General features: G+C 39.6%; 1 protein-coding gene across 1 annotated transcript; it reads right to left on the reverse strand.

Moving 5' to 3' along the window:
- Positions 1-7,664: 7,664 nt before the first annotated feature.
- MC4R (melanocortin 4 receptor) lies at positions 7,665-8,957 on the reverse strand. Its single transcript, XM_059479776.1, has 2 exons — positions 8,895-8,957; positions 7,665-8,743 (listed from the first exon to the last, which is right to left on the reverse strand). Exon 2 carries the CDS (start codon positions 8,658-8,660, stop codon positions 7,665-7,667), a length of 996 nt encoding a protein of 331 aa, XP_059335759.1. The 5' UTR covers positions 8,661-8,743; positions 8,895-8,957.
- Positions 8,958-15,902: the final 6,945 nt, after the last annotated feature.

The following is a 15,902-nucleotide window of genomic DNA, read 5'->3' on the forward strand; positions in this document are numbered from 1 at the left end:
GTCCCAAACTGAGGTGTACTGGTGTACACTGGTACACTGTACACAAGTAAGGAAAATTTCTACCGGCAACGCCTTTAGTATTGCATAGAATAACATCCTATTTGACCTGGAGATAGTTCTTACAGAGAAGCACAGTCCTTGTCTTAGAGGGATAATTAGGTGTGTCTGTATTATTTTGAGCACTGTATTTCCTTGGGTGAAGCTGAAGATAATAACAATACGAAAGCGATTACATTCACCTCATCTCCTCAGCAAAAACTTTAGGATAATAAGTAAAGATTTGTTTTTATCAAACCCGAATTATTTGCATTTGTCTTCATGCACAGACAGGATTTTTTCCGGTCTTGCTGCGGTTGCTTGTGTATTCAGATAATTGGAAGCATCAGTGATAATGTATGGTGCACACTGCAAGATGACTTTCAATGCAAAACCCCTCAAGTCAATCTGAACTTGGCAGGTTAGTGCACAGGCAGTTAAATCTCTGGAGAGATATCTGCGTAGTTCCTGTTTTCCAGAAAACTTTCAGTCCACCACTTGGAAAAGGCTAAATTGGGAGAGTATGAAAAGTGATTACCTCGATGGTAGCAATTTAATGTGTTGTTTTTTGGTTGCTTTTTTTTAAATTCAGACATCATCTTTTGTTTCCCCCTTTCAGCAGAAAACAAAGTTTTGCTTTTTATTTTTTTTTTTTATAAATCAGCTTTCAGGCTGTACTGAATACAGTTTTAGAAACCTCACTGAGTGTTTTTTATGTACTTGAAGGGTGTTTGTTGAACTCTGCATGACCTGAGCTTGCATTAGAAGAAATCTCAGAAATTCACAGAGATATTATGGCAAGACAAGCTATTTGTATAGCAAATATTATGTTCATAATATGTTTTAATTTCTCTGCACTTCAAAATGGTTGCTGCAGATTATTTCAGGAATGAAGTTTTTTGTTTATGCTCTGCTGGTAGTGGCTCCAAATGTATTTGGACTTGTGTTTTTTTACTCACCCTCTGCCTTTTACAAAGAATAAAGCTATTTCATGCTTGTTTCAAATATATTTAAATATAGCAAATTGCAAACCTACATGATTTTTGTTTTTCATTTGGCCACCTGAGAGACTACGTGAATGACTTTTCATCAATGCATGGCACAAGACAAGCAAGATTTACAATGGAGCCCCAGCTCACAGAGGGGCTGCAGCCTCGCCTGCCAGTCCTGCAGGGCTGGGTCCAGAGGGATGTGCCAGGGACAGAACCTGGTGGTACAAGACTGGCTGCCATTTCCACACAAAGAATGAGCATCAGTTAGGAAAGGTGGATATTTTTGAGGATGGAGATAATAGAAATAAGATAGGATTCAAAGACATTAATGAGAAGCTAATAACAGATTTCAAAACTCTATGATGGCAGCTCTTCAGAAGGAAAGAGCCCAAGAAAGGAGCATTTTGTGCTGATTTGTTCATGTCAGGCGGAAAAGTGGCAGAGAGGAGGTGGTGTGGACTGGCTGCAGCCCCTCCTTCTCCATCCCCTGCAGTGCTCTGGGGAGAAGGTGGAAGAGTTGGCAGCAAAGGAGTGAGGTTGTAGCTGAGAAGAAGGCCTGAGGAAGAATGGTGTAATTTTAATATTTGTATTTTTTTTCCTACTAGCTGAACCACTAAGAAAATATTTTAATTTTTCATAAATTAAATTCATTATTCCCAAATCAAGTTTGTTATGTCTGTGATAGCTATTGATAAGTGATAATCCTGTTTTCATCCAGACTCGTGAGATTTCTCGTTTCTGTTCTTCCTGTTTTCTCCCCTCATCCCACTCATGGGGCATGAGCAAGCAACTGGGTGAGGTTTTGCTGTTGCGCAAAGTCAGCCACACCATGCAGACAGAGCATGACTTGGAAAACTCAAATTGATGGCAGTGTAGAAATACACAAACACAGAAATAGACCAAGCATGAAGGCTAATAATTGAAACAAATTAACAAGATTTTCAAGGGAGCAAAACCAGTAAAAGCAGAACAGATTAATACTTTTACATTAAAAACTTGAAGGGGATGATCTGAAAATGTCTTTGTAAGTGCACAAAGTGAGGAAAAATATGGAAAACATCTAGGAAAACAGAACCATTGGGAAAAAAGGGGAAAAATCCAAGAAAGGTTAATTCATAACTTGGCTTATATGACAATGAGCATCTATAGTTGTAGTTGAGGACTCCTATGACATGTGAAGTCTTTTTTTGGTGAGAGAAGTATTTTATGCAAAAGGGAAACTTTATGATACTTGAGATATGATGAAAGGGATCAGAATATTAAGTTAAAATCTAAGGTAATTTCTGGATAAACAATTAAGATTTCATGCCCAAGGGCACAGTTCCTTCCAGTGGGATTGAGACTGCAATTCTTCTGCAAGCTTATAAGCATTACAGTGTGTTATAAACAACATCAAAGTTCTTCACCAGAATTAGGTTTGAGGATGAGGGAGGCCTCAATAAACACAGTGTATAAAAGGATCAGTTTAACAACAATTAAGTAATTTTAGGATTGCATTAATTACACGTACACCAGACATCTCTTAAAGGCATAACTGAATGCATTGCTGCGTGTTTAGTAATGTGGATCTATCAGAGCATTTATCCTTGCTTCCAGATTGTGGGATCTCAGCACCTCAGGACGGAGGTGCAGAGTGACCGAGACCACCCTTGGGGGGCTCGGGAGTCCTGGAATGTTGCCAGAAGTGTCTGGTGGCTGGACTTTGATCCTACACGGGAGACGACACCTGTATGAGGATGGGAGGATTTCACTGGGTAAATGGTGAAGGGATAAGTTAATTAGAGTGTAAGACACGGGGTTTAGGATTTCTGTACAGGGGGGTCTAAAGAGGAAAGATGGAGGAATTGGGGCGTGTCCTGTTCTTCTTCTTCTTCTTCTTCTTGGCCTCCATCTTCTGTGGTGATGTTGGCACTTTGGGATTGGTTATTACTAAAAGTGCACTGGTTAATAAGGGTAAAAGGTATTGGGGAAAATTGATAAATATTGTATACATAACTTTGAGTATAAAGATAGGTGACTGCCCCGGGGACTCAGTGTGCTCATGGCTGGCTGCTGTGCAGACCTCTGTCGGGCCAAGAGAAAATCTTTTAGATAAACAACTAATAAACACCGAGACCGAGAAAAGATCTGAAGCCTCTTCTCGTCCTTTGAAGCGCGGGCTGCCCAAGGCCACCCCGGGCCTTTCCAGGTCACCTAAACAGCCGGGAAACCAGCACCAGATAACAGCATGTTTCAGGTTTAAAAGACATTTTGGGTCATCATTCAAAATCTGCTGAACTGAGATCAACTGCATCCTCTAAGTGCTTTTCAGAGTCTTTTGCTTTGTTACAAAACTACTTCAAAGCTAAAGAAATGTACCTCTTAAGAAGGTACATTTCCTTCAAAAGTTTTTTGTGTAAAATTTAAGTCACTTATTGGGAAAATGTGGAGAACACTACCATCAATTTCTAGCTCATGAAAAGGCTTCATCCTAGGATGATGAATAAATCCATTAGACTCTCTTTTTCAGCAGAAGTAAAAATGTAAATCCCTACACCTGTAAAGTGGAGACAAAACCATTTCCTTGCTGCAGAAGAACATGCCATTGCTGCTGTATTGTGTTTGCATCAGCTGCTTCTGTAGAAGCTGCCAGAAGCTTCCTCCAGGTCTGGCAGAGCCAATGCCAGACAGCTCCAGGACAGACCTGATGCTGGCCAAGGCTGAGCTCTTTAGAAATGATGGCTACTCCTCTGACACAACATATTTAAGAAGAAGAAGAAAAGAAGTTACAGATCTAATGTGCAGATCTAATTGCAGCCAGAGAAGAGAGTGAGAACATGTGTGATGAGCAGCTCTGCAGACATCAAGGTCAGTGGAGAAGGAGGGGCAGGACGTGCTCCAGGCACTGGATCACAGACTCCCCTACAGCCCATGGAGGTCCATGGGAGTGCAAAAATCCACCTGCAGACCCATGCCAGAGCAGGGGGATGCCCAAAAGAGAGCTCTGAACCTGTGGGAAACCCATGCTGGAGCAGGCTCCTGCTGGGAGCTGCAGACCTGTGGAGAGAGGAGCCCACACTGGAGCAGGTTTCCTGGTAGGACTTGTGATCCCATGGGGGACCCATGCTGGAGCAGGCTGTGCCTGAAGGACTTCTCTCTGTGGAATAATGGAGGAGTTTGTGAAGAACTGCTGCCTGTGAGATGGACTCACATTGGAGAAGTTCATGGAGAACTGTCTCCTGTGGGAGGGACTCTGTGGTGCAGCAGGGGAAGGATTGCTCTCCTTGAGCAGTTGAAGGAACAACCATAGGCCCCATTCCCTGTCTCCTCGTGCCCCTGGGAGGGAGGAGGTAGAGCTGGGAGGGAGTGAGGAAGGGAGGGGTAGAGGGAAAGTTTTTTTAAGATCGTATTTTACTTGTCATTATTCTGCTCTGATTTTGTTAGCAATAAATTCAATTAATATCCCTAATTCGAGTCTGGTTTGCTCATGAGCAAATCATTCATGAGTGATCTCTCCTGGTCCTTATCTCAACTCATGAATCCTTCGTTATATTTTCTCTCCCCTGACAAGCTGCAGAGGAGAATGAGAGAGAAGTTTTGGTGGGTGTCTGGCATCCAGCCAGGGTCAGCCCACTACAGTTACCTAACATGACCAAAATATTAAGTGCTAAAGCAATTACAGTCCTAGTCATTTAAAGAAAGAAATCACATTTTCTTGGAATATTTTCAAATAGAAGAACAAAGCTCCAGAAAATTGACTGTGGAAAATAATCCTCCACTCCTCCCACTCTCCAACAAGCTAGATTAATTTATTTATCTTTTGCAACAATAATTCCTATGGTTCTGGCAAACTGATTCAGCTACTCAGAAGAAACAGACTATTTTGGAATAGAAAAATTATCTATGTAGCTGGTGTTCCAACAATTTCAATGAATTGCACTCTCCAAAATGATACCATGAAATGAAAAAGTCCTCCTAATTAGATGGAGTTTCTTTTAATGGAGTTTCTTTAATTAGAAACTCCATTAAAAATATGTATATACATTTATCATTATGAAATAAAGAAAGTAGTGCTGCTAAACAGGCTCACAACAGCTAAAGCTCTAGAATAAGCTAGTTTTAGAATTTATATTTATAAATGAAATTTAGAACCTAATGGTGTCGCAACTGTCTTGATTAGTCTTAGTTCAAATAAGCATTAAAGAGATACACACTGGGTTTTTTGAAACACAGCCTCTTCAGAAATCAGAGGTAACTGCTCTTGTAAAGGGGAGAAATAGACTTTCAAAGTAATATCTAGAGCACCTAAGGTAGTATTTTACTCTTTGGTCACTTTCTTAGGGGCCCTCTCTGCACCCATGAAGTACAAAAGGAAAAGCTGGAGCCCCCAGTGTCATAATTTACAGTCCTAAAACAGTGATAAAAAGTGAGGCAAAGCAAAGATCAAGTATGCCTTGTTAAAACTGGCAATAGTTTTTTCTTTCATTACTACTTGAGCATTTTTGTGTTGTGTCTTGTGGGAGAAGGAAAGGCCTTTAGTAAAGCCCACTGGATTTTTGGATAGAATATTAATTTAAATGCATTAATTTCTTTCTCTGCTTGGGCTTTAGTTCTCCTCCTTTGGCATTTTTTATTCTATACCCAGTGGAACCAGGTATTATTGAAACATTTATAGTTTCTTCCAGAAGAAAGTAGCAGAGTTAATGTAGTAAATATATTTCAATACCCTTCACACTGTGACTGTTATGATGTGGAAATTAATTTTTAAAACTGATGAAAGGCAATAGTGGTGGTGCAAGCAGCAAGGCCCATGGATTGGCCCAAGCACAAGAGAAGGCTGTAGGAGACCTGATGTTGGTGCTGTTGGTCTACCAAGAGACTTCAGTGCACAAAGTCAAATTATTTTCTTGCTCTTCCTATAAATAGTTGAAGTTAAAAACACTAAGACTCACCCTAAGTCCTTCATGCTCTTTAAGAGAGGAGCAAATGTAGTTTTACAATTTTCTGAAAAGTTACCCACAACTGAAATATCAGCTTCTGTCTGGAGAATCCGAGAGAGCAACCATTGGTCTCTTTGAATAGCTTTTTATTGTATGTTTTTCTTGGATGAAGAAACTAGCAGCTGGAGAGAACAATCTGTTTCCAAGAAAATAAATAGGACTGATCATCCTGTTTTTCATTCATTCACTGCTCATCTTGGTGAAAAGCAAATATTCAAGTTTAAAACCTGAGTTGTGTTTTAATTTTGAGTTTTTAAATCAGAACTCTCCAGACTTTCTACAAATTTCACTATGTTTTATACTTTCTTGGAATAAATAAATTACTTTTTTCTCTATTTGTATAGAAGCTGGTATGGTCCAGATACTAAGGGACACCTTCACAGAACCCTATGTAGTCACATTTGTATTTTAAATGCCCCCTAAATTACTAACACCAGGTCCTTAAAACAACCTGTGAAGAGAGTGGAATTTTAAGGTGAAACTGAGGCAGAGAGTAGGTGCCTGCAAAGGTGAATGATGCTGAGCATGGGTAGCCAGACTCCTCAGCAGGCACTCATTCCATGTGACACCATTGCCCCTCCAAAGCCCACATGGTCCTCAGTATAGGCTGAGGTGCTCAGACCAAATTAACACCTGCCTTCACTCCTGTGTAAAGATCCTGGCAGTGGATCCCATCTGCTCACACCACACTTCACAATACAGGGCAGCTTGTTTTCAACAAAGATGTATTTTCGAGCACAGAGTCCTTATTCCCCACAGCACCTCAGAACAAGGACTGAGTGTTCCGATTAAACTTCTCTCTTTATCTTCAGCAGCTAAATCTCTTGGCAAATTTTTGCACTGCTGCTGGCACTGTCAAAGTTAATATTGTGCCTGTTTCATGGCTGAATGGAGGGAACTAGTCTGCCTTGATGCCAGTCTAGTAGATATATCCAGGACTATTGGATGCTCCAGGGAGCATTTTGAATTTTGCAAAAGGTACTCTCATACATACAGCAATCACCTTGAAAACAAACCCAGCCCAAAGCCCAAGCATTCAACTGGCTATGTAGCAAGTGTTTGAAAAATCTTCTTGTGGGCAATAACTATAACAAAAAATAGAATTCCCACTGGGAAGCAAAACAAGAAGAGTTCAAAATGTATAAATACAACTTGTTGGCTTCACTAGCCTTTCTGAAAAATCTGCTTTCTAATTCCAGAGAACCCTTAATCCACCAATGTAGAAGCATATGCTCTATTCTTAGCTGAATATAATGTAGTTGATAGCTATAATTGCTTCAACAGAATAAGAAACAATATCAGCCAATGTGTACTGTAAATCAGGCAAGATATTTATTTTGTCAGCAGTTGGAATATATAGCTGCTCATGTTAGTTACTATTTCACATTCATCAATACATTTATTTGCTTACTTACAAACTGGCATGAAATGCTACTGCTCTTTCTAGCCAAATAAATTACAAATTATAGACATCATGAGCATTATACAGAAATATGAATTCCACATGAATGGAACACAAGAATGGGGGGGGAGGGAGAGACAGAAAGAGGTGCTCACTCTTAAAGATTTAAACCAAATTCTGCTGAAAAAAAGGATCCAAAGCCTTGGAAATCTGTGCTGCCTGTTGTGTACATAGTAACATATCCATCCATTCGGTTTAGTATTTGCCAGGGAAATCACAAAGCCCTCTCAGGCTACAGCAGCATATAATCTCCTTGAATGTTTTCCTGAGCTCCTGACTCCGGAATGCATAGATAAGTGGATCGATGATGGAATTGCACATGATGAGGATGAGGTAGAAATTAAAGTGGGACATGAAGCACACACAGTAAGGGTTGTAGGGGCAGGAGATGTAGAAAATCAGGTGTAGGAAAAACGGAGCCCAGCACACAACAAAAACTCCAATCAGGATGGTGAGAGTGATGGCCCCTTTCATGTTGGCCCCTTGGCGAACAGGGCCAGTCCCTGGAAGAACAGCAATCTTTTTTATGTGCATACGAGCCATCATAAACATGTGGACATAGAGGGATGCCATGAGAATGAGCATAGTGAAGAACATGCTGATTAGGCAGATGATGACAACACTGCTGTCGGAGTAAATGATGAACAAAATGCCTGAGACTGTGCAAGCAGCCCAGATGCACGTGATGATAACCCCTACACGCTTCACTGTCATGATATTATGGTACTGGAGGGCGTAAAAGATAGTAAAGTACCTGTCCACTGCTATTGAGAGAAGACTGCAAATTGATGCAAGCAAGGAACTGCAAATGACTGAGTCGATGACATTGTCAATGTTTATGGTAAAGCTCTGTGCATCTGTGTCTGTGTTGTTTAGCAGCGTGATCACAATGGTTTCTGATCCATTAGATACACTCACTAGCATGTCAGCCACTGCCAAGCTACAGATGAAGAAGTACATGGGTGAATGGAGGTTCTTGTTCTTAGCTATGGCCACAATGACCAGGACGTTCTCCAGCAAGCTGATGATGCCCAGGGTCACAAACACTTCTGGGGATACAAAGAGTTGCTCGTAGCAGCCTCCTGAGGAGTGGCCCTTCGCATTGGGCTCGCTGGCTCCTCCATGCAGTCTGTAGCTGTGGTTCCAGAAATGGAGAGGCTGGAGTGTCCCACGATGCTGGGTGAAATTCATCTTATGGAGATCCCTTTTGTCTTCCTGCTTCTACAAATCCCGTTCCTTTTGCATTCCTTTGAAAACCTTCTTTGGCTTTTCAGCTTGGGGGAAAAAAAAAAAGTAAAATAAGTTATGACCGAGGCAGGCAGCAGTTCAGAACACTTTGACTACTGTGAAAAAAATAAGATTTCAGACTCAGAAGAACTGGTTTATACCCTTACAGACACAGTTTCTGATCATTATCACATTTACCTTGGTGATCTATGTCACAGAGTCCCAACAGTCTCCATGTGTGCATCAGATCCTCCCATGTGGTCAGTTCCTCTTTAGCTCACTGGCATGCTGCAAGGCTTTTTTGGTGCTTTCCATCAAAGAGATGTGACCATAAAATGCCCAAGTGACTGCTGTGGAGCAGGAACTGTTTTCAAACTGCAAGCACCAGTCTCACTGTCAGGCAGTGCATGCTGGCTGCCTGTTTCACTGTGTGTGGAAGAGAAAAATATTCAGGGCACTCTCCGCCTCTGCTTTTCTTTCCAGCCAATGGGACTCAGGAGCTGCAGAAAGTGGAGGGGCTGCTGATTCTGAGCCTCTGCGAAGCATTGCACGGCACGGCACAGCGGGTTCACATGCAGCACAAGTTACCAGTAGCTACAGGAAGGCAGACAAGCTACCAGAGAATTGCTTCTCTTCTTTAGCTTCTCAGAATAATATTTCAATGCTGATTTTCAATTAGCAAAACTTTCAGAACTGTACTAGCAATCTTACATAATTCTTGCAGCTGAAGTGATAGATTTTAGCTTTCAGATTCTGATTTACTCTGTCTCCTTCTGTGGTACAAATTTGTTCTGCTTTGTAGGTGTGGCAAAACAAGATTAGGGAAGGAAAGCAAAAGAATATATTTTTAGTCTTGGTTCTCTCTCCTAGATCCCCTTTGCCTTGCTACTTTTCTATGCCTTAGCTGTCCATTTCTAGGATGTGTTGCAATGTTACATTATACTCTCTAGTAAGATTCTTATAATTTTTAAGATATGGAGGCAAGATAAGGACCAAAATCAACATGATCCAAAGTCACAAATGGCTTAATAAACTGTCCTAAATAAAGTAGTTTTTTCCAGGTAATAGGCTTCTTAGTAATTGAGAAGGAAAAGATGATGGAGTTGATTGCAGAAGCCCTGTAACCATCAAGAATTAAGATATTGGGCAGAAAAAGAAAATGCAGTATTTAGAACAGATTATGGAAATCTGCAGGAGACAAAGTTGGAACCTGTAAGAAGTAGAGCTCATATAATGGCAATGATGCAAAAGCTTCAATAAATTTCCTAGAAATCCACATGGCCCAGAAGCCCCAGAAGCACAGGGATATCCCTGGTTTACAGGCCATGAGCTGAAAGTCTGTTTGTGTGCAGTGTGTCAGGAAAAGCCTTTGAGAATAAAGAATAAAAGAGTGCCAAAGTAATATGAAGAGAGAGGACAAAAGCTGTTTTGCTGTTACATCTTCAAGCATTGCAACTGATGTTTGAAAAACAAGTAAGCTGAACAAAGCCTAAAGCACAAATGGATTTTAAAGGCCATAGAAAAGTCAGTCGCTGCACCTGAGAGTAATGTTTGCCAGGAAATTGTTTGAAAGAACGTTTCCAGTTGACTACCAATAAGGCTCTGGAGGGGTCTGTATCTGGTGCAAAAATAATAAGTGCAAATATAAAATCTCAACATGTTTTCATTTTCTGTGCATTAGCTGGTTTTAAAGTGAACCAGCTAATAAAGAGGTAAAGGATGACAGAATGTGTGTAGAAGCACATCTATATTTAACATCTGAGCATCAGGATGGAGTGTGATTTTACTTTCACATTTGGATTGCTGTAGACCTATGGTTATTAAGACCTATATCAGAAGAAAAGCCTCAGTCAATATTTTCTGGACCCTTCTTCAGACATATTGCTTCATAAAACTGAAACATAAACCACCAAGACAAACAAAATAACTTGTGGCACAGGAAATCCCACATTTATCAGTTTGGAAGACATCATTTACCTGCAGCATGCTTGAAATTTAGTAGTTTGCTGCTGAAAGGGTGACATTTGCTTTCCTGTCAAGACATAATGCAAACCAGAATTCAAAAAGATTTTTTTAATCTAGTTACTGATCCTGAGGCCACTATACAGTATTCACTAACTCCTGACATAGACAGGATATGCCCACCCAAACATTAAAGAATAGAACTACAGAAAAATTATATAAAGACTGATGTGGGAGAACAGCATCTCCCCAGATAACCTATCTTTTCTACACCTGCATCCAGAAATGTGTAATCTTCAAGATATCCCAGTAGCCACTCAACATCCCTTCCTTCATGAATCTCTCCATGCTGGAAGTGCCCACAGCACAGAGATCTCTCCCTTCACTGACTTAGATGGACCTAGATCAGGTGAGCCTGGCAAGAATAGAGGGAAGCTTCCTCCAGGGAGTTTCATCCAATTATCTGTCTGTCTATTTGCCTCCTAGCTCCTCCCTTTGTCTGTACATTATCTCCATTCTCACCCCATTTACGTTGTCATTTGCTCTCTTCACCCTGAAGCTATCCAGATGATGCTCCATCTTTGATTTTTTGCTGAATGTGTCATAAAAATGCAATAATGGTTATAGCAATGGAAAGAAAAGCTCACTTTTTTTTTTCATCCACAGCTATCCCTCCCCTCCAAATTTCTACTTATGCCCTGCACTCTTGGGGCACATTTGTTTTAGTGCTTGCCACTCATATTTTTGGGATGGGGTTTCATTACTGGAAGCAGCAGACTTAAGGTAGCTTAGCAACTTAGCTGAAACACTGAAGAGGTGATGCACCTCTTTAGTTAGAGCAGGTGATCAGCCTGCTCTAACTAAAAGGCAAAACAAGCTATTTTTTAAAATGAGAGGAGATGGATGTATGTCTAATTACTTACGTGGTAAAAGATAGATGCATGTCTCAGGCCCCTATTTAAAAAAAATAAACCCTATAATGCTAAAATTGTTCAAAGTATCCTAGATCTCTCATGTCTGAAGACATGTTAATATTTCAATTATCTTTTTCAAAGATTATACGAATATTGCATAACAGATACCGCCAAAATTATTTCTTAAATTTTAAAAACTAAAGCTGAGAAAATATTTCTTTTAAAAGTGGTGGCTTGCTTTTGAACACCATGGAAAACCAGCCATGATTGCAGAAAACTAGAAAGTGATAACAGTGATATACTAATATGAGCTCCAGCTCTTAAGAGAAATAAACCATCACAAAGATTTGAGCAAAGCCTCTCCTTTTTAATATGCTCTGTTTGCAGATACTCTTTGACACCCTCTTTCCAGACAGGGTTGCAATCATCTCCACCTCACAATATTTTTGAGAGATGAATTATCCTCTGCCAGTTGAATTTGAAAGTGAGAAAAAAGCATTCACTGAAATCAATGAACAATCCCAAAAGTGATACAAGAAGACAGGCAGAGGCATGAGCAGCCTGTACAGGTTCACTGTGGGAGAAAAAGAAAGGTAGAGGGAGTTCGCCCGGGCCCTTTCTTGCTCAAATGCGCGCCGTGTGAGATCTCTTTGAATCCCATGACCATGTAACCCAAGCACAGAGATAATTTTTAGCACTTCAGCATCTGTAAATGGAAATAGAGGAGTGGCTCTGGGAAGCTGGGTAGAAGGAGGAACCAAAGAAGCAGATTATTAACATTTAATTAGTCCCTTGGATTTGTGTGACTACCCTGGTACTGTCCAAAGGGTGATGCTGCATTTACATGCACAAGCATAATTTGTGGAGGAGTTTGATTACATGTCATCAGATCCAGTTTTTCTGTGCATTAAAAAACTCAAGTCTGTAACTGCAGTATAAACTGTGTTATATTTTAGAATGCTGATTTTGAAATTTTAAAAAAGAAACAGGCAATATAATTTTGGAAGCTTTTATGAGGTTTTAGTCTGCATCATCTATCTATGTAGCAGTGGCCAATTCCACCTAACACTCAAGATACCAAAAATTATTAAAATAATACAATGTACTTTTACCTCCTATCCACAGATGTCTTTGGAAGAAACATTTCTTTGATTCTTTCTAGTTCACTAAATTAGCCTCTGACCAATACAGGGACACTTTTTTGCTCACAGTTTTGGACCAATAGTTTTCTTTTGGTCTCACAATATCCCTCTGGATCAAATCCCTGTTTTTTAGTCTGCCCATCATACCTGTCAACTTACTACAATCTGAAAATCTCTGGGTGATGCATTCTCTATTGACATTCCTGTTAGTGATGGAGATATTAAAAAAAAAAAAAAAAAAAAAAAAAACATTCCCATACTCTGTTGCTTCCCAGTGTTCGGGATTTTGATCACTGTCTCTTGGGACCATATGCAAATAAAAACACTGGTCAGTGGAAAAGTGGTCTAATATATTTTAACCTAGCACTCTTTTTGGGGCACTGATTGCCTCACAATCTTACTCTTTTAAAGTGAAAGGAGTTTTAAATCAAGAGACTCCAGTGTCGAGAGCAGGAGTCTCAGTAGCTTGCCTCTTTTCCTCATGTCTGCTAGTTACAAGAAGAGGAGAATTGTTTAGTCATCTGGAGACTGAAGGCACATAATGTTGATCATTCTGGCAAATGATATGTTTGTACTTACTTGAAAATGCTGTAAATGTGCAGAAGTAGAATGCTTTTCATTAAAATGGCATGAGAACCACCGAAGCTTTAAATACTAAGCTGTTTAAATCTGATCTCATTGCCATTTTAGGTGATCACCATTATGATTATGGATATTATTAATTTGCAGTCAATGCAGCAATCACCATCCTTTTAGTTTTTTCTCACTCAGCCATCTCAGAAATAATCAATTTTCTTTTCCTGGCTTGTAGATTTAGGTGCTTGCCTGTTCAGACTCATCTGAAGCACTTTTTCCAAGTGACTCCACAATCTCCTCAGTGTTAATATCCCTCTCCAAATATCTCCCAAAAAGACATGCAGCAGCATCTGGGTTTAGGTACAAAACAAATATTGCCATCAATCCAGATCATCAGACTCCAAAAAAAAAACATGTATTTTTTTATAAATAAGCCACTATTTAAATGATTTATGATTTTTAAAAATAAGCTGTTAACCTGGTCTTTTTCTTTATCCATGACATTTGAACATAAATATGGCAGAAGTAATATTCTAACATCTACATACACTTCTTTACTCCCTATATGTACCTGACAGGGCCATTCTCAACACTACCATTCTTTCTCTCACTTTAGATCATGAGATAATTTTATATTATGAAGTTTAAAAAGATCTTCACTTTTCTAGTCTATCGTCTTCACTTTTCTGTCATAATGATACTCAGTTTTTATCTGTGAAAGACTTTTCCTTCTAGCCAAAAAATCTAGTCAGCCCAGCTGTCTAACCATGAAAAATGGTATGTCTCATTATAGTTGAATAAAAAGTGGAGAGCCACAGCAGAAAAACTGGCAGATCATCATCTAAAGAAAGCTCAGGATTGTGCTGTGGGAAAAAAGCAGCTGTTTTGTACGATGCCAAATCACTTCAGTTTCTCAGAAAAGTCCTCTGAGTGGGAGTAACCAAAAGTTAGTGTGAGATGCAAAGCTGCTCATTGGCTTGAGCTTTTTCTTCCAGTCCACTCACCTCTGAGTGTGATTGTTTTTATTCCAATGGAAAAGTTAGACATTACCACGTAGTCATTTCTTAGGTAGCCTTGCAGGAAGGAAGAGTTGTGTACTTAGTAAGCACTATTCAAGATGCATGATTTATGTCTGAAGGGTCTTACATACATACATACATACATACATACATATATACTGTTACAAAAAAACAGATTATTTTAACCCTTACTGAATGTTCTGCACAAAAATTTGCATATATATATATATAAATATACATATATTTATATTTATATTCTATATCTGCACAGTGGATTTTCACAGTTTCCATTCATTTTGGTAGCTCCTCTAAGCACTCTGTTTCTCAGCAGAGATATTGAAGCAGTCCCGGACAGAGTCTGCAGGGAGTGCTTATGTTACTTGTGAATTGTTTTCCTTCCTAGGAGTTCTTTGAAGCAACTAGAAATCCCAGAGTCATAATGTGGTGTAAGACATAAAGCAGACACACGGGGTGATGTGACAAGTGAGTGAGTCAGCCAGCAGAGGTGTCAGGATAAGACTAGATGAAAAGACAACCCTGAGAGTAATTCCCTGAGGTAAGTCACTGACATACAGTCCAAAATTGTCATTGTTTTCTATGAGAACTGGGCACAGAAGGGAAAAGTACAAAATGTCTAGACTTTTGAAGTGTTGCAGTGTGTCTACAGTGATTTGATTTCCTGATAACCTCTTTACAACAATCATCAGCGTATGGTGAGAAGAATATCCCCTTTCATCTTGTGACAACAGTTGTTCCTCCTTTGAAGATCTCCTCTGGTACTTTAAAAAGTCTGAGTTACAAGATTATATTGCTAATGAAGCTGACCCAATGGAAAGCAGAAATATTTTATTTTCAAAGCTCTTGTAGAACATTCTTCTGAAATTCAGGGGCATGAGCCAATTCCTGTTTTTGAATAGCAGATTTGCTCTGGGTCATTGCTGAGAGTGTCTAGCCCTCACTGAAGGGTTATTTTTCATAAATTCAGGAAGAGTCTCCTTTCTTCACTTTTCAGGAGAAAGTATGCCTTATAAATAATTTTCCTCTCTACTCATGGCATACAGATTTCATGGCTTTCTGTGACAGAGGCTGATGACTTTCTGCCATAATAGATTCTTATGAAAATGAAAGGTTAAATGTATATATGAGAACAGTGCAGTAAATTAAATAGAGTAGCTTATGTCTTTATGGTGCTCAAAACTCCACACTTTATGGTTGTCAAAAAAAAAAGAGCAGAAGGGAGAGAAGGTAGCCATGGTAGAAGAGTAACACTTGAATCACCTTTATGGCTGAGAAATCAACCTGGACTAGGAGATGCTTTTACTTCAACAGACAAGATGGGACTGGTGGCAGTCTAAATTCTAAAGTGAGTTAAAGATTGATAAGGGCTAAGAAGCAGTCTATAGAACTGTAGGTGAAGGAATATAATCTTTGAGAGGTAACCAAGAAAAGCCCTGGAGTTCTCAAGCTGGACTGAAATTTATGTGTTAATAATATTTTATCTGTCTTTTTACAGTAAAGAGATTTTGCTGAAGCTAACTGTTTAATTGAGAGGCTAGAGGGTTGTTTGAAACCTTTGAGAGTTAAAACAGGGAA

This window comes from Ammospiza nelsoni, chromosome 1, assembly GCF_027579445.1.
Source record: "Ammospiza nelsoni isolate bAmmNel1 chromosome 1, bAmmNel1.pri, whole genome shotgun sequence".
Lineage (NCBI taxonomy): Eukaryota > Metazoa > Chordata > Aves > Passeriformes > Passerellidae > Ammospiza > Ammospiza nelsoni.

Coding starts and splice junctions, on each gene's coding strand:
- MC4R (XM_059479776.1), bottom strand. CDS start 8,660: ATGAATTTCACCCAGCATCGTGGGACACTCCAGCCTCTCCATTTCTGG.